The sequence below is a fragment of the Strigops habroptila genome, chromosome 7, assembly GCF_004027225.2.
Source record: "Strigops habroptila isolate Jane chromosome 7, bStrHab1.2.pri, whole genome shotgun sequence".
NCBI lineage: Eukaryota > Metazoa > Chordata > Aves > Psittaciformes > Psittacidae > Strigops > Strigops habroptila.
In genome coordinates this window covers 16,064,561-16,090,336 of record NC_044283.2, presented here as the reverse complement: position 1 = coordinate 16,090,336, position 25,776 = coordinate 16,064,561, and the positions used below count along the sequence as shown (strand labels likewise).

General features: G+C 38.2%; 1 protein-coding gene across 3 annotated transcripts in view; it reads left to right on the top strand.

The window, feature by feature from the left end:
• Window positions 1–1,578: 1,578 nt before the first annotated feature.
• Window positions 1,579–25,776, top strand: part of TAPT1 (transmembrane anterior posterior transformation 1) — a 50,647-nt gene continuing 26,449 nt past the window's right edge. Inside the window, exons 1-4 of one of the 3 annotated variants that reach the window (XM_030492986.1) lie at window positions 1,579–4,278; window positions 9,031–9,161; window positions 13,287–13,405; window positions 18,211–18,234. In XM_030492986.1, coding sequence (XP_030348846.1) covers window positions 3,954–4,278; window positions 9,031–9,161; window positions 13,287–13,405; window positions 18,211–18,234 — 599 coding nt within the window. In that variant the 5' untranslated portion in view covers window positions 1,579–3,953. Of the gene's footprint in view, window positions 4,279–9,030; window positions 9,162–13,286; window positions 13,406–17,495; window positions 17,563–18,210; window positions 18,235–25,776 lie in introns of those variants that run through there. The other 2 variants (XM_030492987.1, XM_030492988.1) reach the window with 2 other exon arrangements.

Genomic DNA, 25,776 nt, shown 5'->3' with positions numbered 1-25,776 from the left:
TGCAAATATATGACAGCTGCGATTCTGAAAGATTTAGAACTAAGTTTGTTAATATCAGTTGTTGCTAAGAGATGCATTGCCTTTAGTAGAAGAATGAATATGCACCCACATACTAAGTGGATCGATGAACTAGAAGTCACAAACCCAACACAAAATAATATGCTTATATTACAAAAGGGTCTGAAAATATTTATTGTGGGGAAAAAAATCAGCATTATTGCACTTTGGATTCATCATGTGTTTTGTTGACTTTCCTCCTCAAAGAAGGTGTACCCAGTGATGGCATTGTTAAAAATGAACAAGGATTGAAAATCACATTGAAGACTGTAACTCCATATAATTCTTTCAGGACACTCAAGAAATTAAACTATTAAACAACAAATTTTTAGTGTCTAGTCTTTTTTGAATTATACTGGAAAGTCTGAAGAAGTCTGAGTCTCAGTGACAAAAAGCTTACGATGGAAGATAGATATGACATGTTTTCATATAGTTATGACTACTGTAGTTGCTCAGAACTGTTTCATACAGCTATGAGTGTTGTATTGTTATTAGCATCGTTTTAGCACCTGCCTGTTCTTTATTGCTCGTTAATGTGTTCTCCAGTTTCACTTACCTCTGCTTGGTACAGGGCACTGAGTTTCCACAGTTCTCTCCACACTTCTTTCGTATTTACTAATCTATGTCCATAACTTACTTCTCATATGAGTTATAGTCATGAATGCTCCATCCCTGGCAGTGTCCAAGCCCAGGCTGGACAGGGCCTTGAGCAACCTGATCTAGTGGGAGGTGTCTCTGCCCACAGCAGGGAGTTTGGAACTAAATGATCTTAACGTCCTTCCCAACCCATTCTATGATTATATCAATCTATAATTTCATTGACAGATATTTTTTCCGTGTTTATATTGCTCTCTAAAAAGAAAATCTTACCTGACCTCTTCTTAGCATACTTCACTGAGACCGTCTGTGTTAAGAGGGGATATGAGAGTTGGTGGGGTTAAATTACATATATGGCAAGGTCTGAAAAGACAACAAAGCTCAGCCTGCAAACTCAGCCTGCAAAAAGCACTACAAAAAATTATTAACAATGATCCGAATCTTCTTCTTAATGACCTTTTGTTTCATCTTGTGGAAAAAAAACCACAAAAACCCATTACCAAAAAAAGTAGGAGTTTTAGACCATGTAAAAATGTTCTTTAGAAAAAGGTCATCCTCACTAGGAGACATAGTAGTTGCAGCAATAAGTACTTAGCACAACTGGACACACTATAAAAGTTTTAATACTCGACAGTGCCAGAATAAACTTTCCTGATATCAAATTACCAAAAATCCCTCTGTGATGATTATGTTTAAGACACATTGCCGGTACGTAAACATTACTCTAGCATATGCATGGAAGATTTAAGGCAGAAAATGAAATAGCCTGCACAAAGCCCCAAAGATCAGCACTGCTGACATTTGTAATAAAATTCAAATAACTCTTACTTCCCTGTCTATCTTCACTGCATGACTATCCTAATGATTTTTGTTGTATGAATGAAACTGCTTTTTCTCTTTGGACACAGTCATTATTTTGAAACAATCCTCCACCCCACCCCACCCCCACCCCCGCTAATTATCTCTTGGGGAAAAAAAGCAGAACTCCAGCCGTGGTAACATAGGGCCGTGTCTTGCTCTAAGAAAATCGCTTCAGGAAGAAGATTGGTGAATGGTTATGAAACTGCAAAGTGGATTCCAACATGCTGCAGAGTCATTCTGTAGCATGTCTCCCAGCAGATAAGCTATGGAAAGCAACAAAATACAGCTTCTTAACAGCAGATGGTCCCAGATAACTCCCAACAGCAGATATCGTAATGAACCACTACTTCCTATATCAACACTGCTAAGTTTTTTTCACTAAACAACTTTTCCCCTCTGACTTGGCTAGCTCAAGGACTCAAATATCTAAAGACTGGATTTTGCTGCAGTTGGGTTTACTTTCTGGAAGTGGCCACCATGCCAAAATACCACATTATAGTTGAAATACACACATTTGCACGCGGAAAAGAATGCATTAAAATTCTGGCCAACAATGTGTTACAAACTCGATGTAAAGTACAGAAAAAAACATACAGAAAGACACTGGGTAAAAACTTGAGGGTAGCTGCTAAGTGTGCTTTTGAAGCATCAAAAAAACGAGCAAATTCTTAGCTGAATCATATTGCAGTCACACTATTATCGCGCCTTCAGCTGAACTACTTCAAGTGGAGAACTGGAGGATCTTGTAAACTAAGCAAGGTTATCTTGGGTCAACCCTGAATAGAAAATGTCTGTGCTATCACAACTGCTGCCAGCAATTCGTTATATAGCATCTCAGTGAGCCCGAAGGAGAAATAACATAGCGGATTGTTAGATGCTGCTTGATGCTCCAAACAACTTCTTTCAGGTAAGACTGTAACAAGTTCGTGACAATTTGTTGTCCTTCAATATCATGCAGTGTATCTTATTGATGGATACAGCTTTTATACACATTTGGAAGGAGAGAACCAGAGTATGTCTGAGGGTGCATGCAACTTTGCATGGACTGCCACAGGACTCCAGCTGAGGGAATTTTTCAGCTCTTCTTGGAGCTCTTAGTTCTGCATCCTGTTTTTCCAACAGCTTTTTACATCTGCAGAGAAAATACGGGAGAAGAAAGCCCAAACTAATGATGTGTAGTAGCTATCGCTGTTAGCTCCCGATATGGTACTCAATACACATTATGAGTGCCTGTAAAAGCGCTCCACTCCCTATATGTCAAGACCTGGATGAATCCTACCAGATTTTAGGCATTTAAAACCACTAATGGCAATGGAAATGGGCACCTCCAGTCTATCCAAAGCCTGAAATGCTCTTTGAGATGACTGTATGAGAAACTTACAGAAGAAGACTACTATGGATTTCCAAAGAAAGAATAAAGCACTCTTTGTTTTCGCAGGACACGTGGCTAAATATTAAGCTGACTGAATCTGGCCTCTGAATACATGATAAGAACCTGAGAACTGAATGTGAAGGAAATGTTGTACTTCAAATTCAGGCGAGGTATTTTGTCCTCGTGTCCATGTGAATTCCCCCTGCAAACAAGTGCTTTACTGTCACCTTGAGCTTCCTGCTTCTCATATTTTCATGTTGACACTTCTATAAATTATAAGCACTTTGAGACAGGAACGATTATTTTTCACTAGTATGCCTCTGATAAGCCTTACCACTGCCTGTATCATGCTGCCAGTAACTAACATTTCCAGCTTCAGCACTTCATGAACCACAAGATTCCAGACCCTGGTTCTTGGGCTGGTGGAGCCTGTTGACCTCTGTGGGCTCCTTGAGCTCTGCCGCCTGCCCTCCCTTGCCCAGGGAGGCACGGTGAGCTCCGTGCGAGCCAGACGGCTACTGCAGCACCTGCCTCCATGCAGGTGGGCCTGGCGCTGTGACTTCTTCCAGAGGCCTCTTGCAGGAAGAGCTACACAGGCCTGGGAGCACGGACTGTAACCTCAAGTGGGCGGTCTTGTTCATTGAAGTGCTCTTGGCTTTAGAGTTAATAATTCACCTCGGTTTTCATTTTCGGTCAAGGTCTTTATTTGCGTAGCGCCGGGTAGATCAAACACGTTATCTGCAACTGTTTTGAACCACTGCCCCCTAGCCCGTTGTAGTGGGTGAAACCGTGGGCATTACGCACGTTTCTTGTAATGGCAGCGGGCCCGCTGGGTCTCTCCCCTGACACAAGTATCTTTCTTTTCGCCCAGCAGCATCTATAGTACGAGAACAAGCTCCAAAGCCGGGCAGTAGAAGGCGCTGAGGCGCCCCTGCAGCGCGGCGGCCGCGGCACCTCAGGGGTTAACTGCGGCACCGCCACGCCAACATGGCGCCGCCCGCCTTCGCCCCCGCCCCGCGCGCTGGGCAGTCGCGCGGCGGCCGTGGCGCGCCGCTGTCGCGCGGTTATGAGTCACCGCCAGGGGCGCGGCGCGGCGCGCGGCTCGGGGGCGGCGGGCGCGGGCCGGGCGGCGCTGCTGCTGGCGGCGAACATGGCCGGCGTTCCCGACGCCGCTGCCTCCGCCGCCGCGCCGGGCAGCGGCGGGGATGGGCGGCGCGGCGGCGGCCCGGAGCAGCACGATAGCGGCCGGGGTGAGCCGAAAACTCTCTGGGGGAACAGCGAGCTGTGGCCGCCCGCCGCCGGCCCGGGGCAGCCGTCTCCGCAGCAGCGAGCGGAGACGCTGGGCTTCTGCGAGAGCGACCGGGGCAGGAAGAAGAAGCGGAGCCTTTCGGGTGAGGGGCGGCGGTGGGGCGAGAGGCCTCTTCCCGCAGGCCGGGGCGGGCGGAGGGCAGCGAGGGCCCCCAGGCGGGGTTGTCCCCCTCGAGAGACCGGGGTGGCCGGGGCGGTGTTGCCCGGGGCGGGCGGTGGCTCCGGGGCGCGTCGCCAGCGCTGGCTCCTCACAGCGCCGGCCGGGCCGGGCCGCCTGAGGGGCCGGGGCCGGGGTGGGTGCCCGAGGCAGGGCTGAGGGCGCCCTGTGCGAACTTCGGTGAGCGACTTCGAAAAGTGCGCCGGGACCTGGCGGGCCCGGGAGCGGCGGCGTTCGGCCGCCCGGGTAGCGCGGGCGAGCGGGCGGGGAGCTCCGCTCCGGCTGAGCTGCCTCCGCTCTCCCCGCGTTAAGTTTCGACAGCGAACTCGCCTGTGTCGGTGAAATGAAGCCCCTTTGAGTGACTCATGATGTCCCCGCTTTCCACACGAGCGTGTTCGGGAGGGGGGGAGCGGGGTCCCTGCGTGCTGTCACGCGGCGTGCTAGGAGGGGTTAAAACAACACGGTTATTACCCGTCCCACGGTCATACACTGAAGCGGAGGCTCAGGCTGTTGGGTCGGTACCTGCCAAGGAGTAACAGCAGCGAGCGTGTCTCACACCGGTTCCTGACAGGAGCAGGGGGCTCAGACCCGGGCCTGGGTTTCCTGAGCCTCACGGCCTGGAGAGCTGCTGGCTCGATGAACTTTCTTGCTTAAGTACAAGAAATGCTTTGTTGTCTTAAGGGTTCTTGTTACATACACGAGCTTTGAGACTTTGCCCCTACTACTGTGTATAACAGTACTGTTAAAAGTTGTGTGCAGATTATTAGAAGCCTTTTAAAGTGAATGTAATCTACTAACTGAGGACTTTCTGGGAAAAAAAGGAAAAATGTCATGGTCTTTGCTATCCATCTGCAGTTATATTTACATTTATACTTGAACTGGGTTTTTTTTAGGTATCTACAGAGTAATTTTTGAAAACAGCCCTGCCTTTTTTTGTAAAAATGATCACTCAGTGTGGCAGGGTTGATTCAGTGTTGGTAAGATTATAAATAACTTTATTAGCACCATTTTCTTATTTGAGTGGCTTGCTGAAAATCTGGGAAGTGCTGAAAGTGGTGCTCAAATGTCCAGGCTTTCTGCCGCAGTGTTGGTTTGAAGGTGATCCCACGGGTCTTACCAAATGCAGAAAAGAAAAAGTAGGAATTAGGATTTAACTTGAATAATCTGCCACTAATTGAAGGCTTTCCCTCTGAGTTTGACAGGTGCTGTGTCCCTTTCTGACATGTATTATGTCATAGGAAATGCAGCGTCATTGACCGCAGTTCTGGGATGTTGATCAAACTGATGTCATTTCCATAGTTGTAAGGAATTGGCTTGATTGTTATGAATTGGTTTTTAGTGGGGAAAAGAAGAGTGGTCAAGATGTGTACTAATGTCCCTGAAAGATGTACAAATAGCTTTGTAAAAAGTATGGAAATTGTTACTTGCGTGTGTACACAGGAATTCCTAACTGTGTTCCAAAAATTGATTGTAAACTTAGAAATAGTTAAAAATCATTGGTGCTTTCTGGCGCTTCAGGGCAAGAAAACATTAGAAGAACAGGTTTCCTGATAGAGCAACTAAAAATTCTAACTCATCTAATGATAGCAATGTGTTACACAATAGAAGTAGGGATTTTTCACGATGGCAAAGCAGGACCAGTTCTGTACAGAGAAGTTGTTTGGAGGAGAGGGAAATACTCAAAACCCCTCGCCCCGTATTGTGCTGTTTTAATCTTGATTGATTTAGTTGAGTGTTTATGATAGAAGTGTGTTTTTAGGATTAAGGGGAGTGAAGTGAGTGCCTGGAATCGTTGCATTTAGGATTGAAGTTATGATTGTACAGCAGTAGAAACTTACCGAGGCACGATACATTTCACATTTGCACAAATTTTCCTTTCCATTTCTGGTTAATGGTTATCCTTTCTGTAGCTATGCATTGAAGTACAACTTAGGTAAATCATTATCTTCTTACTTTGAAGGAACTAATGGCCTTTTATCTTTTGAAGGTACTTGTACTTTTCTGTCCTGAGGTGGGGAGATAAATGAGAAAAAGCATTAAGAGTATGCCGTCTGAACAGTTTAAACCTAGGGTTTAAACACAGTCTGAAACTTCATGACTGCGAAAGAGGGAATGTAGAAGTAGGGAAGGAATTTGAAGTAGAAATTCAAGTGTTTACTTACTCTTAAAAGAAAATGATGCTTTGATAGCAGAATTAAACTTTTTCAGATGATTTATTGCTCTGTCCTGCCTTCGAGTCTCATGCTGTTCTTCTCCTTGCTGTGTTTCTCCTGCAGGGTCAGCCACTGATCTGTTTCACAGCTGACACAGAGCTAGGGCTGATGCTGGGTGGCAGTAAGTGCTCAGAAAGGAGGTGGCTGAGCCACTGTGTGCTTCAGTGCATCCCCTGTCACTGGAGAGATTGTTTTGCAGTCACAGTCTGAAGCTTGTGTACTGATCAGCCTCAGTCATGAGGAGTCATCATTTCTTAATTTTGAGGGCATGAAAGTCTAACGAGGTGGAGGAAACCTAAAATCGTTTGCTTTTCAGTAGACCCATGAACCAATCTGTGTGGGGTAAGGAGGGGGAAATAGCTCATTAGTTAGAATATCTCAAGTTGGAAGGGAGCTGTGCGGGTCTGCTGAGTTACTCTGTGGTGTATATGCCATATTTATTTTGCAGGAAACTTCAGTTATTTGAGATGCATCATCTTTAAGTTAAAGAAGGTCAGTTATTTGAGGTGGAAGAAAATACACCTTCGCAGTTAACAGAGTAGCTAACTAGTGTGTTTATATCTAAGGTTATCTCTTGCTTTAAAAAAGAAAGGAAGGAGGGGACGGGAACAAAAAATCAAACTCAAAAAAGTTATAAGTGAGAGTATTAAAAAGAAAGACTTCAGAAAACAAGTTTGTAAGACATCTGAGCAATGATTTAGTAGAATGAACTTCTGCCTTGTTTCACTGGAATGAACTTTGATTGAACCTTTACCTGTAAATATTAGGTTTTTACTACTCATTAAACTACGTGTTGTTTTCATTTGTTTTAAAATAAATACCTTTAAGGGTTACATGGTTTTGGCCTGCTTACTGGAAGTGGATCAGCAATATATATGTATCTCATTAAAATCGCTATCAAAACAAGCTCATACAGGGAAAAACCATTCAGTTCATGTAGTTTAAAGCAAATATTGATTTAAATTATTTATTAATACATAATGAGCCAGCAGTGAATTATATAGCTGTGATCAGTATCAGCAACATGATAAATCAGAATATTAGACATACACCGGGTGTTAACACACCATCACAGACTTCAAAATGCCCGTTTGTCATCTCCCCAAATCCTAATCACATGCAATATACATGCCCCCCACTCCAAGCAGTGTAGGTTATAAGCACACCCTGCTGCTTCTGCTTCTTTTATGTTTGCGTTTGAGCTGGTTCCTTCTTTGCTTTAAAATTGTTTGTAATTTTCTGGCTACTCTTCCAGCTAATGTTCTTCATCATCTTCAATGTGATGAATATTGAGAAGCCACTATCAGTTTTGGGTGAAGTCTTTACACGTAGCATGTATACTTGCATTCTTCTCCTAACAGCTGTTATCTAGTCTGTTTTACTAAGGGTGTGTTAGGGAACCTCCTCCTCCTCCGCAAAAATGGGAAGCATTGTACCATGCAAAGTCCACCCCCTGCCCAGTAGTCACTAAGTCTTTGGCTGAAATCTGAATTTACTATTTGTGAGTGTGTTCTTGTGTCATGGTAAATGATCTGTAGAGTTTCATCTGTCTGTCTCGATAGGTGATTTCCATCTTTTGCATGTTGTGTGAACACTGAGAGTTTCTATTTTTAAATGCCAATAGTAACCAGAAATGTTGGATTTTATTGTAGTGTTCTGTCGCTTCTGAAGTGTTACCAGAAGGTGGTAATGTCAGACCTTGTCAATGAGTGTCAAAGCTTAAACTCAACATCCTTGTCCTGACAGCCTGAATTTTCATAATTACAATTTTCATATTTTATTTCCTTTTGCAAGACTATTCTGCACAAAGTCTATTTTAGAAGCCATACGAGTTGACTAAACATAGGTCAGTCAGCCTTTGGCTTATTTACCTGTAGCCGTTAAAATGTAGAAGACCTGTATGTGCTTGATGGCTTTTTGGTCTTGAAAGGCTTTGGTCTGATCGTGAAATGATCAGCATGCTTGTACTGTTTGTGCACTGAATCACTTGGGATCATGTATCCATGAACATTTTGCTCTTACACAAAGTTGTTCTTTAAAATAAAAAACAAGTTGCTAGCGTTACTGGGAGAGAAAATAGCTTTTAAGAAGTCTAAAATAGAACTTAGTAGATTTAGGAGGACTGTCAGTACATTAAAGATTAGGTCCACTCAACGTACTGCATCCAGTGTAGCTGCTTTGAGTAATGTTTTGGAGAAGTGGGATGAAAATGGTTGGCTGGGAAAAGTAGCTTGTTTTGGTTGTTCCCCTGAGGCAATGGGGGAATGGGAGAGCATAGGACTTGCTTCTCTTATAGCTCCTTCTGTACCAAGTTATTCGATGTTCTGGTTATGATCAGCAGAAACGTTTGGGATTAGATACAATATAAGTGAAATATGTAGCAAGTAAAAAAAAAACATAGCAGTCTTCTCACTTTTTGGAGGTCATGCCTGAAGTGTCTTCTGCTTATGTGTTCCTGAATGTAGATCTTTCATTGCTGAGATTCATCAGTGCTGAGCTAACAAGAGGCTACTTCCTTGAACACAATGAAGCAAAATACACAGAGCGGAGAGAAAGAGTATACACGTGCATGCGGATACCAAAAGAACTGGAAAAGGTGAAGTATATTGTCAGATTTGTTTTAGTTTAGAGATTAAATCTATTGCATTACATTATTTAAAGAAATACTTATTTTTCGAAGACTTGCTACTAAGAAAGTTAAATATCTGTAATGATTAATTTTTAGTGTTAGCAACTTAAGCATTTATGTCTCAGGTTTTTTTGCCTGTTTGCTTGTTGCTGCTGTTATTAGCAAAGACAGACATGTCTAACTTTCAAGTCCGGATGATGACAAATGAATTCAAATACAAAGATGTCACTGATCCTTAAAGGAATATTCAAGCAAAATAAAACTTTTTACAGCAAAATGTGATTTTACATTTGTAAAAATAAAAAATAATTGTTTTAAAGATTTATTTGAGGGTGGGAAGATTTCAGTCCTTTAAAATATGATGATAGGTCAGTTTCTGTCTAAGGTTTTTGACTTAATTTTCATAGCTTTCTATTTTGCTTTCGCAACTGTTTACCACATCTTCCCTCTCTGTCCCAGTGCTACAGCCCTTCCTGAAGCATTCCTGCCACCTCCTTTATGTCAGTTTAGATTTAATTCTGTCCATGCAGTGAGCTAATGCCACTGCTGTAATGTAGAAGAGAGTTTTATTCTGTCTTAACCTTTTTGATTTGGGAGGCAGAGGAATGTGCTCAAGGGTGATGAGTAAGGCAGCATTGTGATAAGGTTTGGCTAGGCTGCAGTGTAACGATAACATTAAAAGTAATATTGCTAAAATTCTCAAAACCTCTGGGGATGAAGTTACATAGTAGGGCTAAATCAATTTAACTCTAACTTACATTGAAGGAAGATTCTATGTCACTCTTCCTCTCACTTCAGTCTCCTGCCTTATGCATGCTGCCTGTTTTGCATGAGCTGTGGTGCTTTGTTGGACCGTTCTAAGAGTTAAATCAGCTCATAAATTGGCAGTGAATGCTTCACTTTTCTTGCTCTGTTTGTTCTTCACTAGGATAGTGAGCTGAATTGCTTGGGTACTATTCTTGAGAATCCAGAGCCTTCACAAGGGTGGACGGGTAGCTGTATGGAGGGACAGTAGGATTCCTTTTGTCAGCAGCCCTCAGGTTTCTCCTTCAGTATCATTAAATTCATCCTTGCTCAGACCTTTTTTCACAAAACTGAACTCCCAGTCAGTTACTGCAGAAAATCACAGAATGAATGAAATTGGGATGGACCTCTGGAAATTATGTAGTCCAAGCCCTTGCTTAAAACTGCATCACCTACAACAGCTCACTCAGGACCAGATACAGTTGGATCTCTCCAGGGATGTTGTCTTCACAGTCCCACTGTGAACTTTACTCTCAATGGTAGAATATTCCAGTTATGGTAGAGTCTCAGTTGAACATTATAGCAGTTTTACATCATCTCCACTGTAATTATGTATACTGTTACATGCCCTCTCCAAGTCACAGGAATTATTCTGAATGATAATTTGCATAGATTTCCAATAAAAATTTCAGTGTTTAAGAACAAGGCAAGGCCAACAGTCTTTTATAAATAAGGTTGATGCTGTAAGTGGTGAAATTGATGGATTTTGCATGGTAAATCAAACTTCAGTCTGTACTTTTAATATGAAAGAATATGAAACTGAGTAGTAAGCATGTGGATTTAAAAAGTGATGTTTGTCTTTTTTTAGAGAGATTATGAAATAAATTTATTACTTCTTTGCATGGGCTTAGTCCACGTTAAGATGCATACTAGCTGTAGCAAATTGAATCATACTTGTTGAAAAAGTATGATGACGAGCACCTAGAAAGTAAACCGAATAGTGTACAGATCATCACTTGCCTCTGTGACAATCAAAACTCTGCTTAATTGAAATAAAGCACGCGAGGCACTAGGAAAGGAAGAGAAGAATTTTCTTAATCATTTGTATTGTTTACTACCCAATAGTATTAATTACATACTAGGAAGGAAAATCATAATCGGATAGAGTGAGAATAAACTGGAGTGAATTTATCAGAGCCTAATCTTGGGAGATATTCTTTAACATAGACTTGTTACATGTACTTAATTTTAGAGTGGGGTGTGATGTTAAAAGGGTAATATTTTGTTGTTGTTCTGAATACTTTTTTATTTAGACAAACTAGATAATTTGTAATATAAATGCTACTTCCACTCAAGCTTTTTGTGCAGTTTCAGTGAAAGTTCTTCACAGTAATAGGTTATTTATAGTAAATGAAAGGTGGTCCTTATTGTACTGTCTCAGAGGAAAACTTGTCAATTGATCTCAAAATTAAACTTTGAGCTTTTTTGCTAAAGCATAGTTAAGATGATGGAAAAGCTTATTAAGCTTTTCTGTTAGCTCCTGAGTATCTGGAATATAACAGCAAAAATAACGTTTACCAAAATGAGGGTAAGGTTCAGTGCTGATTATGTTTCAGCAAGTGCGTGTAAGTGCAGTGTAGTGAAAAATTAGGAAAATGGGGACATTAAACAATTGCAGGTATTAATGCAAGATTATAGAATGTGAAAACCTGTAATTGCCCCAGGCAGAGAGAAAGAGTCTGTTTAAATCAAAAAGAAAATGCATAGTTGTTTTTGAGATTACAAAGATGCCCTCAAAGAATGCAGAGGCAAAATGACAGGCTATCTTTCTATTTTGCTTGGGTTAAGGAGTTAAAAAAAGGAAGATACAGGTTCAGCTCCAGTCATCCTCAGTGGTTGGATATTCAGCACTTGGTTTAAAAATTAGCAAAGAAATGGGTAACTTAATGGCATATTAAAATGCAATGGATAAATTCATCCATTATTTGTAACCACCGCTCCTGATTATTTTGATTGATAAGTCTCTGCTGAAATCTTAGAAAACAGTACTAGAGGTGAACGAGTTAGTATCAGAGAGAAGACTTTAATGTCATGGTGATACTGAAGTCCAGACTGCAGAATGGGTAGAAATAATATTAGAAGGGAAGGCAACAGTTCAGAAATGGTAGCAGTGCTCTTAGACCCTAGTCAGTCATCAGTGGCTTGCAGAGAGATGTACTGGAGTGTATTCTGTAGGATTGCTTTCAAAGTTAGAAGGATGCATGAGTGAGAGAAAGGTACATATCGGTGATACTAGCTCATTGGACATTGAACTGGCTGTTGCTCAAGCTGATAAAGAAGGTATTTTGAAAGGCAAACAGGTTGTGGAAGTTGAAAGTCATTTACTTGTCCTTTGGTTTGCTCTCCTCCCACTCCCCAAACCAGTGTCTTTCTTTCCTATTAGCAATACATAAAAACTTTAAATGCATATCTGTCATGGACGTATAGGCCTGCTTAGAAGTTGCTAGTCTTAATTGTGTAGCTGGTGGTTTTCCTTGCAGGAAAAAACAGTAGCTTCTGGTGTGACAGAGGTGTAAAAGCCTACGTCTAGAGTCTCATTCAGGTAAATCTTAGATAAATTCAAAAAGTAAATGAAGAAGGAAGGTCATGTGGGGAGAGTGGTATACAAGAGCTTTCTAATTAAGAGATTTCTAAGGGCAGAGTTTAGGTCTAGTTTAATTATCACGGAATTGCTTGGCGCGTGGCTATAATGAAGTGGCTTTAACTGTTTCTGTAAATTAAGGAGAAAGCATTTAAACTGAGGGCAACTGTAAGTTTACCTCTTTGTATTTTATATTCTTTGTATGAAAAAGGTGGGTATTCTCTGAAGGAGAATTACCACATCTGATAATTAGCTGTGCAATAGAGAATTAACAAGGTAAGAAAAAAAAGCATATTAAAAAGGAGGTAGGCAGCAAATGGCTGTGTACATGTGCACACAGCTCTACTTGACACACACCACAACCCCAAAGGTTAAAAACGTTAACTTCTTTAACCTTAGAGGAAGGTCACCATTGGAAAATGAATTACAGTTATATCCACATGTAATTCATCTATCCAGTAAAGACTGAGTTCAGTGAGCCATGGAGGTCTGCAAAAGCCTTTGCTGCTTGGATGTTGTGGTGCAGAATTTTTGCTGAATAGTCTTCCAAGTGCGTAGCATGTTATTTTTGTTACAGTTCAGCAGATTGAACAAGCGAGAGTATTGTGCTTATTTGGTTAACTAGTCTTATGTAAATGTAATTTTCTTAAAGTCATACAATTCTTTATAAACTACTAACATACTTTTGTTTTATTTTTGTAATTTAGTTGATGTTTTTTGGAATCTTTTTGTGCCTGGATGCTTTTCTGTATATATTCACCCTCCTTCCTTTGAGAGTTTTTCTGGCAATGTTCCGGTTCATCACTTTGCCTTGCTATGGCTTACGGTAAGTTGATTCAAGAGAAAGGTGTTGATACCCTTAAATAATGTTTATTTATGTGTGTGTTTAATTTTATAGCCATTCAGTGCTGTTTGAACTACTAATGATTTCTTCCGCTGTAAAACAGAAGTTTTGGTCTAAACTAGCCAAAACAAGGGTGTTTGTATGTGGGATCTCTAAGCTTTGCCACCAGTCACTAACTGTCATCGTTGTTTTCTTCAGACACAACAGTTTGATAACAGCACCACTTAGGCATATTCAGGTTAGTAAAGGACAGAGATGTAACCTTACCCTATAGTTTTGTTCTTTTAACCAACATGTATTTGAACAGTTTCAAGATTTCTTAGATTGGCTTTAATGACTTGGCTCAGGTCTTTTGATAGGCTCTTTGATATTGAAACAGAAGTTTGGCTTTTTTTTTTTTTTTTTTTTTTTGACAACAGTTTTCCTTATACTTGCATGGTAAACTTTGCCCAAAGAATCCCTGAATAAAATGTGTTATTTTCTTTCCTTCAAAGACTCTTAGAGAGTAATTGGATGGGACTAACTAATTAGAATAATATTAATACATTTTAGATCTTAATGCCTTGCTTTTTTGTTCAGATCAATATGAAGAAGTTGTTGCTAATTCATAGGATTTTTGGTTTGCCTTTCTGGTGTAGGCATCAAAAATTGGATGGAACTAATTTCTGTTCTAGAAGTTGGAACTTCATGGTAAAGCTGGTTATGTAAGACTTAAGTGTGGCCTAAAATAAAGGGATTATTTGTATCAGTGTTGTAACTTTTCCTTGAATATATAAGGGCTTTCATTCTGGATCGCTCCGAACTTGAAGTTGATTTATGGTAGCCAATTAATTTTTTTGGTAGTTGCTCACATTTGCGTTATTAATAGTTTTTCATATGTGAAGTGCTTTTGTTTAGAATGTATGTTCTGATTAGAGTAAATGCTAGTCTAGTTGTGGAAGAAATAATATTTTAAAGCCTAGTTTTAATTGGAAATGTTTGTACTTCGGTGATGCTTAACATAGGCACTAGGTGGCAGTGTAATATTTTATTGTGCTGTTAACTTAGAGCTGAATCTCAGTATTTCATTATGTTGAGAGTTTTCCTAGCTGTATAAAAAATATGGCAGCTATTTAGTTTTAGCCTCATGACAGGTCAAATTATGTGCCTATTTGTTAATATCTGTAAGGATACTATTGCTAAAATAATAAAATTCAGGCAAATATAATGGATTTTAAGAAATCGCTTGGATCTTACTATTTTTTCCTGTTTAAAAAGTGTTCTTCCTTGTTTATAAACTCAGCTTTGCTTTTTGACTGGTTTTCTGCTCTTCTGAAATTACAATTAAAAATTTGAAGGACCAGTTTCTGGTTTGGGGTATTGTTCGATATACTGAAGAAAGTGACTTTGAACGTACCATATACACTCACACGTGTGTACATCCACCTGCAATGTTAAAACTTAGTCTGCTTGCTTGACAGTATTTTTAGTGCATGATACAGGATAGAATCCAGTTTAATCTGTTCAACTTGGCTATGTTAACTTTAAAGTGTTATCAGGTAAGATGCAGTGAAACTGAGATTATCTTGAGTGAAGAAAACTTTGTTTATGTAACAACTCCTGAAGCAATTTCCTTTGTCACAGTTTCCTCAAAGGCTTATGGAATTTATTTCCTTAGAATCTCTTTATTTGTTCAATACTTGAGGCTTTGTCTAATTCGTTAATGTTTTAAAATTGGTGGCTTTTACTCAAAGGTTCACAATTCATATTTATAGTACGTACTAGAACTTTTTCAGATGTAATGATTCTTATTTCCAAATATTCGGAGTCTGCATTTTGATTTTGGGGTGGGGTTTTTTGTTGTTATGCTGATTTGATTTCTTACAGCAAAAAAGATTTGGGATTTTCTTCTCACTCAGGAAATAGATTTTTATCTAACAAAATAGATTTCAAGAGGTAAAACATTTGTAGTTACAAAAGGTACTTACAAAGCAGGTGGCTGTTTATCTTTTAGCTTGCTCTTTCTCACAAATGTCAAGTAAATGTTGAGAAACATGACTAGTTGGCACTTGAACCTGCCACATCATATTCCATTCTGTGTAGTAAATAAAAGTGCTCCTCCCTTCATCTAGATTTTTTTCTCAACATCTCAGTGAAGTGATTGAGCAGTGAGTGTTCCGTCTCCCTTCTAGTTTACTCTTCAGTTCCTTTATTTCCTCATAACTATCTGCTCTTTTCAGTATAGAAAAATATTACATTACCCATTGTTTCTTTAAAACAGTAAAACCACGTTCTATGTAAGATGGGCTAGTTCCTGTCTATGGTACTGTGTGCAGTACTTAAATGTAGCGGGAGTGCTTCATAGCCTGTTCCTCATGTTTTAATATTCCATTTTACAGAGCTCTGAAAGGGAACTAAGAGTAATGTATCTTAAATTTGTTTCCTTATTCTGCCTAGACAGTATAAGTGCTTCAGTTTGACTACGAAGTTGTCATTGCTCGCCACTTGATCTTTCCATTTGAGTAAATTTGGTTCAATGTATTTGTCAGAGCTATATTGGTGTTAACATAGCTAAAAACTTCAGTCAGAGGAATCCAAGATTCTGTCATTAACTAAACTAAGCTGCTGGTTAAATCTCTGTGGTCAAACTGGCAGAAGCTGAATCATCACGTTGTGGTGGTTTTGGCAGGTGCAACTTTGTTACTTCTATGCTCTGTAAATAGGAGAGTGCTCCTAAGAATTAACAAACACTTCACAAAATTAAATGACATGTTCTGAAATTACAGGAAAAAAAACAACACCCCAGCTCTGAGGTATTCCAAGTCATGGAGAGAAGTTTCCTGAATTATTCTTTTCAAATCTTCTAAATTACTCTCATTTTATTAAACTATTCTTTGACATCATAAAAGCACATACTTTGCTGGAACAATAAATCTAAGGTAAAGAGAGAAGTGTACTTGATGGAGTTCTCTTCAGAATTACAGTCCTCAATGATAGGTTCCTAAAACTAACCCTACCTGTGGTTGATGGGTAGGGTTTCTTTCTGCAATTCAGACACTTTTTTTTATTAAAGACCTCAGACCCAGAGATTCTGTGCAGATTAATATCTCTGCTGCTTTGCAAACACTTCTATAGAGCTAACTTCTTGTTTTTCTTGGAAATATGTTACACACCAATAAAAGCTCTTGTGGGAATGTGGAAAAGCTCTTCTGTGTTATTTGAAAAACACCAAGATATGAAAACTAAAATAGTATGTTAGTGAAACTCTGATGGGACTCCCAATTTAATTACGCTTAAAACCATTTTCCATCTTCTCCACAAAGCAAGTAAGGACTTGTTATGGCAAGTGAGACTTTTTTTCTCCCCCTCCAAATTCTAGTTTTCTTAAGAAAATACACAAGCAGATTATGAATTTTCTTGTGTGAAGATTGATTGACAAGATCTTTACATTTTTTCCATGTAGAAACAGACACAGACTATAAATGTGTTCTGTGTTTTTCTTTTACTCCACTCTCTTCTCTATAAAGTAAGTGGATTTAGGTCCTGCCAGCAATAACATCATTAACTTCAGTTGTATTATATATACCTCTTAAAATTCCCATCACCCTCCTGTGAAGTCATAGATTTACACTTTTCAGTAGGAAATAAATAAAACAGCATTAGTTCAAGAAAGAAACTGTAGAAGCAAAGCATATTGGGGGTAAAACAAACAAACCAATCAAACCCCACTCCCAGCCCCCCAAAACAAAACCCAGACAAACCAAAACAAATATACTGGCATTCTATTATGGACATTATTTTTTTGTTCATATTATCAGGTTATTAAATAAACCTGAACCTTTGTTGCACACTTATTTTTTGCTGAGGGCCTTAGTTGTTAAATACATAAACTTCCTATTGTCTGGTTAAGTTCATGGAGAAAGTAGTGCATCTGTCCACCAAAATGTGTGGCTTTCTACCAAGCAAAAGAAGGCAGGTGCATTCAGTATTTTCTGTAGTAAACTCTCAGGTCAAGTACTCCTTTCTCCTTTCCATAACAGTGCATAGTGTAGCAACATTACAACCTTCTCTTTCTCTCTTTCTTGTAAATCAGACCGAAGGGAAGAGCACTTTCACTTCCTTTATAGGATGGAATGTGGTGTCACAGGGATTCCTCCTTGGTGAGTAAGTTCTGATTTTCTTTTTCCTTCTGTGCTGTCAGCCAAATTTACACATCTAAATGTAATCAGTAAAAAGGCTGATTACAAATGAATAGTATAGCTAAATTAGTCAACATAGTTCAAAGGAGAAACCAACACTTGGTTTCAATAACCAACACATTGAAATTCTTTCAGTGCTGTTTATGATAGGTATATTTTCACATGGAACTGCATCACTGTGGAAATAGGTTGTGATCTTAATAGATTTAAAGCAGTTTTTACATGGAGTGCCTGCAGACCAGTTCAGCACAATTTAAAAGATGATGCCTTGGAAAAGCTATACCCCCTGCTGTAGTGCCTTAAGCTTCTTTTACATTCATTCTAAGTAATGCTTCAGTCAAGTTCATAGCTATATTTTTGTGTGTTCTTCAAGCAGGTTTTTTTTGTAATGCTTAATGTAAGTTTTGGGGAGTTCTGCAAGTTCATTGCCAGGTATCTTAGTATTAGACTTGATTCTCTGCATAATAAAATATAGCACCTTATCATATGTTCATTTATTGACTTCAGTTATAGTTGATTCTGTTATGAAAAAGATGAAAGCTTAATGAAAGCTTGTTTTACTTGTCACTTATTTGAAACCTCAATTTTTTTTTATTTATTTTGAGACAGCTTTCATCGGGGCGTAACAGCAAGGTTGGTTTCATTTCATTCTTAGCATGGTCTCGTGCTGTGGTGTGTGCATGTAGAGGCTTTTTATTGTCTGAGAAATGAAATGCCACCTGAAACCTTGGCAAACTCAGCTCTTCGTATCTTAGAATTCTTCATTTGGGACATGCTTTTTTCATCACTTAGTCTGTATGTCTCAGTTTTACAACAGTGAAGCCCTGCATACTGTACACCGTATCTCTTTTTAAAGTATCGAATTGGATTGATCAAAATAAAGCTACTTTGATCAAAAAGCTGCTTCTGGAAGCCAAACTTAATTTCAAACTGGAGCATATTTGTAGGAAAATATTTCCAATAAATCACTTTGCACATTTTGAAAATTCTTGGTGTATGCCCTGCAGACAAACTTGGCTTGGGTTTTATTTTCCCTGACACCTTTACTTGCTATACTAGCAGGAAAATATTCCCTTATGTGCTAATCCGGTTGTTAATACTTCGTATAAGATTAGAAATTTATAATACAGCTGTTCATTAATGAAGGCTACATTGAAAGATTAAGACTTTGATCAAGTCTAAATATAACTATCCACATGTAAACCAAAATACCATGGTTCAGTTGCCGTACAAGTATGTGTGATGTAAAAATAGAGAAATAAGGTACCTTATCAAAACTTTAACTAGACCACCATTTCAATAACTGAAATATATTGTTAATTAACATAAACCTCAGTGGTTGCCTCTCTATTTCAAAGTGTTAATAAATAATACAGTTAGAAAAGGTATACTATAAAATTCTTGCACAAGCTTGTAACCTCAGTGCTAGAACACTTCAGTGAATTATTAGCTGAACAATAAACCTATATAATGAAAGGGTTTTTTTAATAGTACGATAACATTTATAGAAGTAATACTGTTATCTTAAAGAGTTTATGGATGTATATGTATGCAGGTGGTTAAGTTCATTATTTTAAGATTAAAATATCTCTCTAAAGCATTATTGCAATAATAGTGCATTGATGTCTTTAATTTACTGTATCTGTGAGATCAGTATTGGAAATTTAGTGCTAACTATGAAGGAATAATTGTTTAGGGTAATCTGAATTATTTGGATGAGACTACACTAAAGGGACCAATTGAAAATGCAGCAAACTGTAAAATTAAACAAGAAAAATGTATTGAATTCCTGTTGGTTTGGAAAAAGAAAAAAAAAAAAGGGCATCAAAAACCGAACAACTTTACAAGGTGACTGGAAAACCGTATGTAATCAGACTAGTTGAGAAGAATTGAGGGGACCAGAAAGCCTGGAAGACAAAAGTGAAGAAGCTGTATGATAGCATATGACTGTGCAGAGTTAAGTTTTAAAATAATATATGCAGAGTGCTTATGCATCGGCTGTCACAGGAATTAAGTACTCAGACAAGTATACTTGTCTACTGATTACTTTGTATACAATATACAAGTTAAAACATTGTTCATTTTGCAGTGACAGTTGCTGAAAAGCATACCATAGACGGCTGTACTGAGAGGTTTTGAGATATTTTTTTTTTTTAGACCCTTTTTTTTAATACAGCAAGAGTGAATTACAGTTTGTCCTGAGGTGCATTTTACGTTCCAAATGGCTTAACCATAAGGAAGGCTTATTAAAGCATTTAACATCCAATCTCGTTCTTTTCGGAAGTCAGCCACTTAAGCAAACTTATTCATTAGCTACTTGTGACTTGTAACATCTTAAAGCCAAATATCAATGAACTGTGATTTATTTTTAATAATATTCTACTTAATGCTAAGTAACTGTAATTGTACAGCTGCTGGAATGAAAAGGGGATTGCTGGGGTAGATGCCAGTGCCAAATGCCAATACACTGAAAGCCTTGAGCTGTTTTGCTTCTTTAATAACTTAAAGGAAAGATACTATGAGATCCAGCATGCTTTTCAGTTGAAACTGTCACAAACATTATATATTGGTAGTATGACCATTTGTATGGTCACAGCCCTTATGAATGATTGAACCTGATGTTTTTCAATCAGTACATGGAGACAGAACTCTTATTACTTTATGAAATATGATAACATACTTGAAAGGTCATGATCTACCTTGAAAGACATACCTTGAAAATGACAGTCAGGAACTAGTTCCTTAAACTTTCATTTGTCTAAGGAGGTTGCTTCTGATGAACACTGTTTTTCCACAGCAGATTTTTCTTCACTGGGTAGCTGTTTTATGTATACCTTGAAGTAAGTTTGACTTAGTTTTATAATAGTGGATTTTCTCATAGATATCACAAGTAATCATTAAAAAAATTTAGATTTTTTTTTTTTTCCTTTTTCCTAAAATGTATAGAACAAGTTTGTGGATGCGCAGAATATTTGGTAATATTCTGATTTGATAGTATTTGAATTTAATTTTATAGAATAGCAAAGTGATTCTTCATAACTGTTTATAAGGGAAGTTGCTTATTTTTAGCAAAGGGGGAGGATATGCACCAATACAGTAGCTTTCTAAACAGAGGAAAGGCTTGGATTCAGTCTACCTAAATGTGTCTCAAGGTGGACAAACCATAAACTGGCAAGCTTGAAACACGAGTATTAAACCTTGAGCTTTTGAGTTGTGTTGAAAAGCATAACTTTTTTCTGTAACAGACTGGATTTCTGAATTCCTAGTTCTTGGTTGATGTCAGTTAGTGTACTGTATAAATTCTGCCGTAGTTGCACTTTCAACTGCCTCAAATGCTGTGTAATAAGTATTGAGCTTGACATGCTTCTTGTTTTGTTAATTGGCTGGGCTGAAACAGAAGCATGGTGTGGTGGAATAGGGTAGTATTTTAGTAAGGCTTGCACATCACTTATGTTAAAATGATTAATAAGCTTGTATATCCACTTAAGCATGCATTTGTGAAATATATATTATTTGGAGACAATAGTTTTTTTCAGTGGAGATGTTCTATCCATTAGTAGGTGTAATCATAAAGGTACCCAAAGGCTAAGGAGTTTGAACATCTTGTCAAGTGTATACTGTAGAATATTGAAGTCCCTGTGTGTGTTTTCTGTGTTGTTTTAATTTGCTACTTAGTGTTTCAGTGTAAGAGAGTTTATCTGCTAGGAATGCTTGGATTTTCACTCTAAATTCACACAGATTGAAGGATCATCTCCTGTTTAAACAGCTTGGTGTATTCAGTGGTAGTAATAGTGAAGCAATACAAAATTTTATGTAGTGGATAATAGAATGGATAAGCCTTACTCTTTACTATTGAGATACTTTGAAGAAGTTTAATTTAAAAATTTGCTTCCTTGATAGTCTAGTCTGTACAGCTGAACCTGGGAACCCGAGGCTTAGCATAAGGAAACCACTTGTCAAATGCTGTAAAGAGCATTTTGGAGAGCATGACTTGTAGAAAAAATGTTGCAAGTAATAATGGAATAATGTCAGAAAATAATTAGGTTAAAAGGCAGAAATTGTGTATCTTAATAAGGCCCATCTGAAGGACAGTCCAAATGCCCTGAACCTGCATATTTACAGGTTTGAGATGTGAAAGCTGTAATTTAAATTATTGTTCAGCTATGTAATCAGCTAAATTGTGAAACAATTCACATAACATTATTTCTGGAATCCAGTAGGATATTAAAGAAACTGCATCTTGCACAAAGGCTCTCATGATACTGTCTTCTAAGAGCGGAGTTCACTGAAGCTGGGAAAGTATTAATATTTAATTCACTTCTGCAGCATCACTGCATGTCTGGGGTAGCTTTGAAGGAAAAGACCATCTGATTTCTAAGGAAAGATTCTACTGCTTGCTTTTTTGTAACTGGAATCATTAAATATAAAATAAGATAGTTATGTTATTGTTCTCCTTTTCTTGCTCATAAGAAAAAATCACTCATAACTAATTTTCATGTGAAATCTTTCCCTCTGAATTGTGTCACACTTTATGCACAACTATAAAAATACAAAGTCTTTCAAAATGAGCTAAGCTGTTTCAACTTCTCTTATCTCTGTTCAGTGGTTTCTAGAGTTGTACAGTATCATACTGTGAGCTCAGTACTGTCTAGTTCTTACCTCTTGGCTCCCTGGTTTCAAATGAGATATTGAAAGTATTATCAGCACGATGCTATGTTTTTCTTGTTCGTTTCTTGACCTTTGTATAGTTGTCATAGCTTGACTGGTACCAGCTTTTTTTGACATTCTGTAGTATGCATGTTGATGAATACAGCATTATGAATTTGTATGTGTCGTTAGTCATGAGGTCTCATTACTTAGTGCTCAAGATTGTTCTGAAAGTACTTTCCACTGTTGGCACTGTGTAGTTATTGGAGACAATAAGTAGAAATGTACAATGAAAGAAATGAATGAAGAAAATGTGATCTGTGTAATGAGTGGGCTGAGAGTTTTTGCAGGCATAAAATCGCATCAGTCTCTGTGTGTTTATATGTATTAAACAGTTAGGATAGGAATGATTTGTGACAAATACAGGTTGAAACAGTGTGAGCCTGATCATACACTAAAACTGCAATGTTCAGTTCTCACTGAACACTGACTACATCATTTCATAACTGCAGGCTTTGCGGTTCGTTCTGTGTATTTGCCAAAAGGTGACAAATCATTAGACTTAATCCATTTACTTGATTTCCTTGTCTTTGTAGGATATAATTATTCCTGGTTTTATATTATTTTTTTGTAAATGTTATTAGCCAGAGTGGAAAAGGATTCTGCTGCAGTGAAAGTGCTTTTGTGGATTTATGCAGTAGTCATGGTTAATCTCTCTCAATTGGAAATGTGTTAGTTGTAGACCATAGATTACTTGCTACTCAATATGAAGGGGTCTTTTCTAGTGTACAATGAAAGAGTACTAGAATATATTGTAAGTGCCAGGATATTCTTTCTACTTTCTATAAAGCAGTTTTATGTACTCAGCCTTTGCAGTAATCCCTTATACTGACTAGGGGTTAGAGATACTGACAGTTCTTCTGTCATCAAGCTGAGTAAATTGAAACTGTATGGAAATTTTTGTGACTTCTTTTAAAGGTATGTTTTGAAGAAGTTGTCACAGCTTTACTGTTGGTTCTGCTTCTCATGTACATGAGAAGCACAAGAAGTTACTGTACAACTCTGAATAGAACATTGATACAGAGTATTTTTAGTTAAAATGTCACAAGTAAAAAATACTGCTTACTGCAGTTTTTTCTAGATATACAGACTACAAAGAAACTAAATCCAAGTCACTTTTAGAGGTAAAATTCTTGAAAAACATAATTTGAACATACTCTATTGTACAAAATCTTAATTCCTGCAAGGCACAGCAGTCAAGTGGAGTTGATCTGATCCTTTTGGGCAGTCTTTGAATTGAATGGTAGTGATACTCAGTTTGTTCTGTAAGCAGCAAATTCTCAGAATATCTTCATCTTTCCAGTATATAGGATGCTGTGTGCAAGTTTGGATGCACCTTCATATGGCATTGTTCTCTTGAGTTAGTTTTCAGAGTTGAGACCACCTTTACAAGAGCAGTTGTGCTCTTGATTGTGTGCAGTCTGTTCATAGAGTTTGTATTCCCCTGTGGTGGCTGTTACCTGCTTTTACATTAGCTTCTCCTGAGTTGGTTTTACTAAAGTGAGTGTAGTCATACTGATGAAAATCAACACAAGCAAAAGAGTGATAGGGTTAACAGTACAGAGTAACAGAGACTTGTGACTGTACTTGTGGTTGAGCATCTTTGATGCTCCTCGTGAGCCAGAAAATCTTTAGCATGATAACATCAAAGCATTTTCCTGGGTGAATCTTTCTGCACTGCTTCAGAAACTTCATAAACAGACTCTGCTTACTAGTGCGTTTCAGCAAGAGACCATCGCATCATACAAATTGGTACCTTGCCAAACTTCGAAAACATAGGTTTTTGAAGTGGGTGTCCCTGTTGCTAGTCAGGTTTTCTCTACTCCCTCCTTCTCTAATGAGAAGGTAGGTGTTGGCTGGAAGAATGAAGATGCTAGACTTCTGAGTAACAAATTTTGATTCTCTTTTTCACATGCTAAGACCTGTCATTACTGTTGTGAAGTAATAATATCGTTATCACTTTATCCCAATCTGTATTGCTCAGTATGAATGTTGAATGGGGGACTTACACTGAAATGACTTGGAATATACTTCCAAAATTGAAGTAGGTTGGAAAAAAAGGAACATGCTGTATTACTCAGCGTATGACTGGTAATCATAATCGTGGGCTTGCTTAAATCCTATAAATGTTTCAATATATGCTAACATATTTAAGTATAATCATTTAAGTGAGATGTAGTTAAATAGGGCACTAAACTTTCAAGATGTAATTTTGCAGGTTGGAGAGGGCATTTTTGTGTGTGTGTCATGCAGGGGCATCATCATAGGTTCTTTAAGCAGCAGGCAAATACAGGATGTGCTGGAAAATGGGTACTTTAAGTTTTTTAATTGGTGTTTTCAGCTACAACTCAACTGGGGCGAAGAAAATTCACCGAGGCTTTTTATCAAGGACTTAGTCTGAAATAAAATGTGGTGTGGTTGCTGTTACTGACTTCTGAGAGCAAGAAAATGTCTCTTAGGGTGAGAAGCCACTCTTAAGCAGTTAAGGTGCACTGGAACAGGTTGAATTCTATTATTCAGAATATAATTAATTTTAATACAGATCATGCATTAAAAAGTATATAATAGAAGGAGCAGCTGGTCTCAGTAAATCTGAGAGCTCTGGAAACTTTCTCAGTCATACTCCTAGAATGAGCATGATCTCACTCATACTCCTAGAATGAGCATGATTTGCTCATTGTGGAATGACACTGTGTGGTCCATGGGTGTTATAATACAGGAATACTGTTTTCAGGGCTCCTTCCTTTTGAATGGAAAGCAACAAAGAAACCTGAAGTATAACGCTCTAGCTCAGATGTTGTGCTTACATAGAATGAGACAGGTGGCTGGGATTTTTGACTTGTCTGCCGGGTCTGTAAAATGTCTTGATTCCCAGAGATCATAAGTAATAGTTTGGATGTTTTTTAAAAATAGCATGAATTTTTATCAACTTCCTCAAATTTTTTTTTCTAAATGTGTTATCAGTTTATGGGAGCATTGTCTAATCTCTGGATAACCTCGTGATTTAAAAATACAGCAATGAAAATTCATAACTTGCATTCTGTTAATTGGTTCTGACTTCTGTAAAATGATAACTTCTGCAAAAGTCTTTCAGTGTGTATTAAAAATAAATGTGTAGTAGAAATACTTCTCCATTTTATTACTTTTAATTCTCAAATAACCTTGTGATTTAATTTGAAGACTTTTTAAATGCTTTGCATCCTATTAATATTAAACTAAGTAAATAGACAAGTAAATACTGCCTTGCAATGTCATTACGTTTATGGATGCTAGTGTGGCAATTGAAGTAAAGCTATTTTCTTTCTGTAGCTTTAGTTTATAGGATGAAATTGTATAATGACTCATTTAGACTTCTGGGTTACTTGTGGGATTACAGACAGAAAACTTCTGCATTGATTGGTTCAAGATCAGACTCAAGCTCTAATGTCAGATTGTTTGCATTTATTGCTGCAGAGCTTAGAGCTAAAA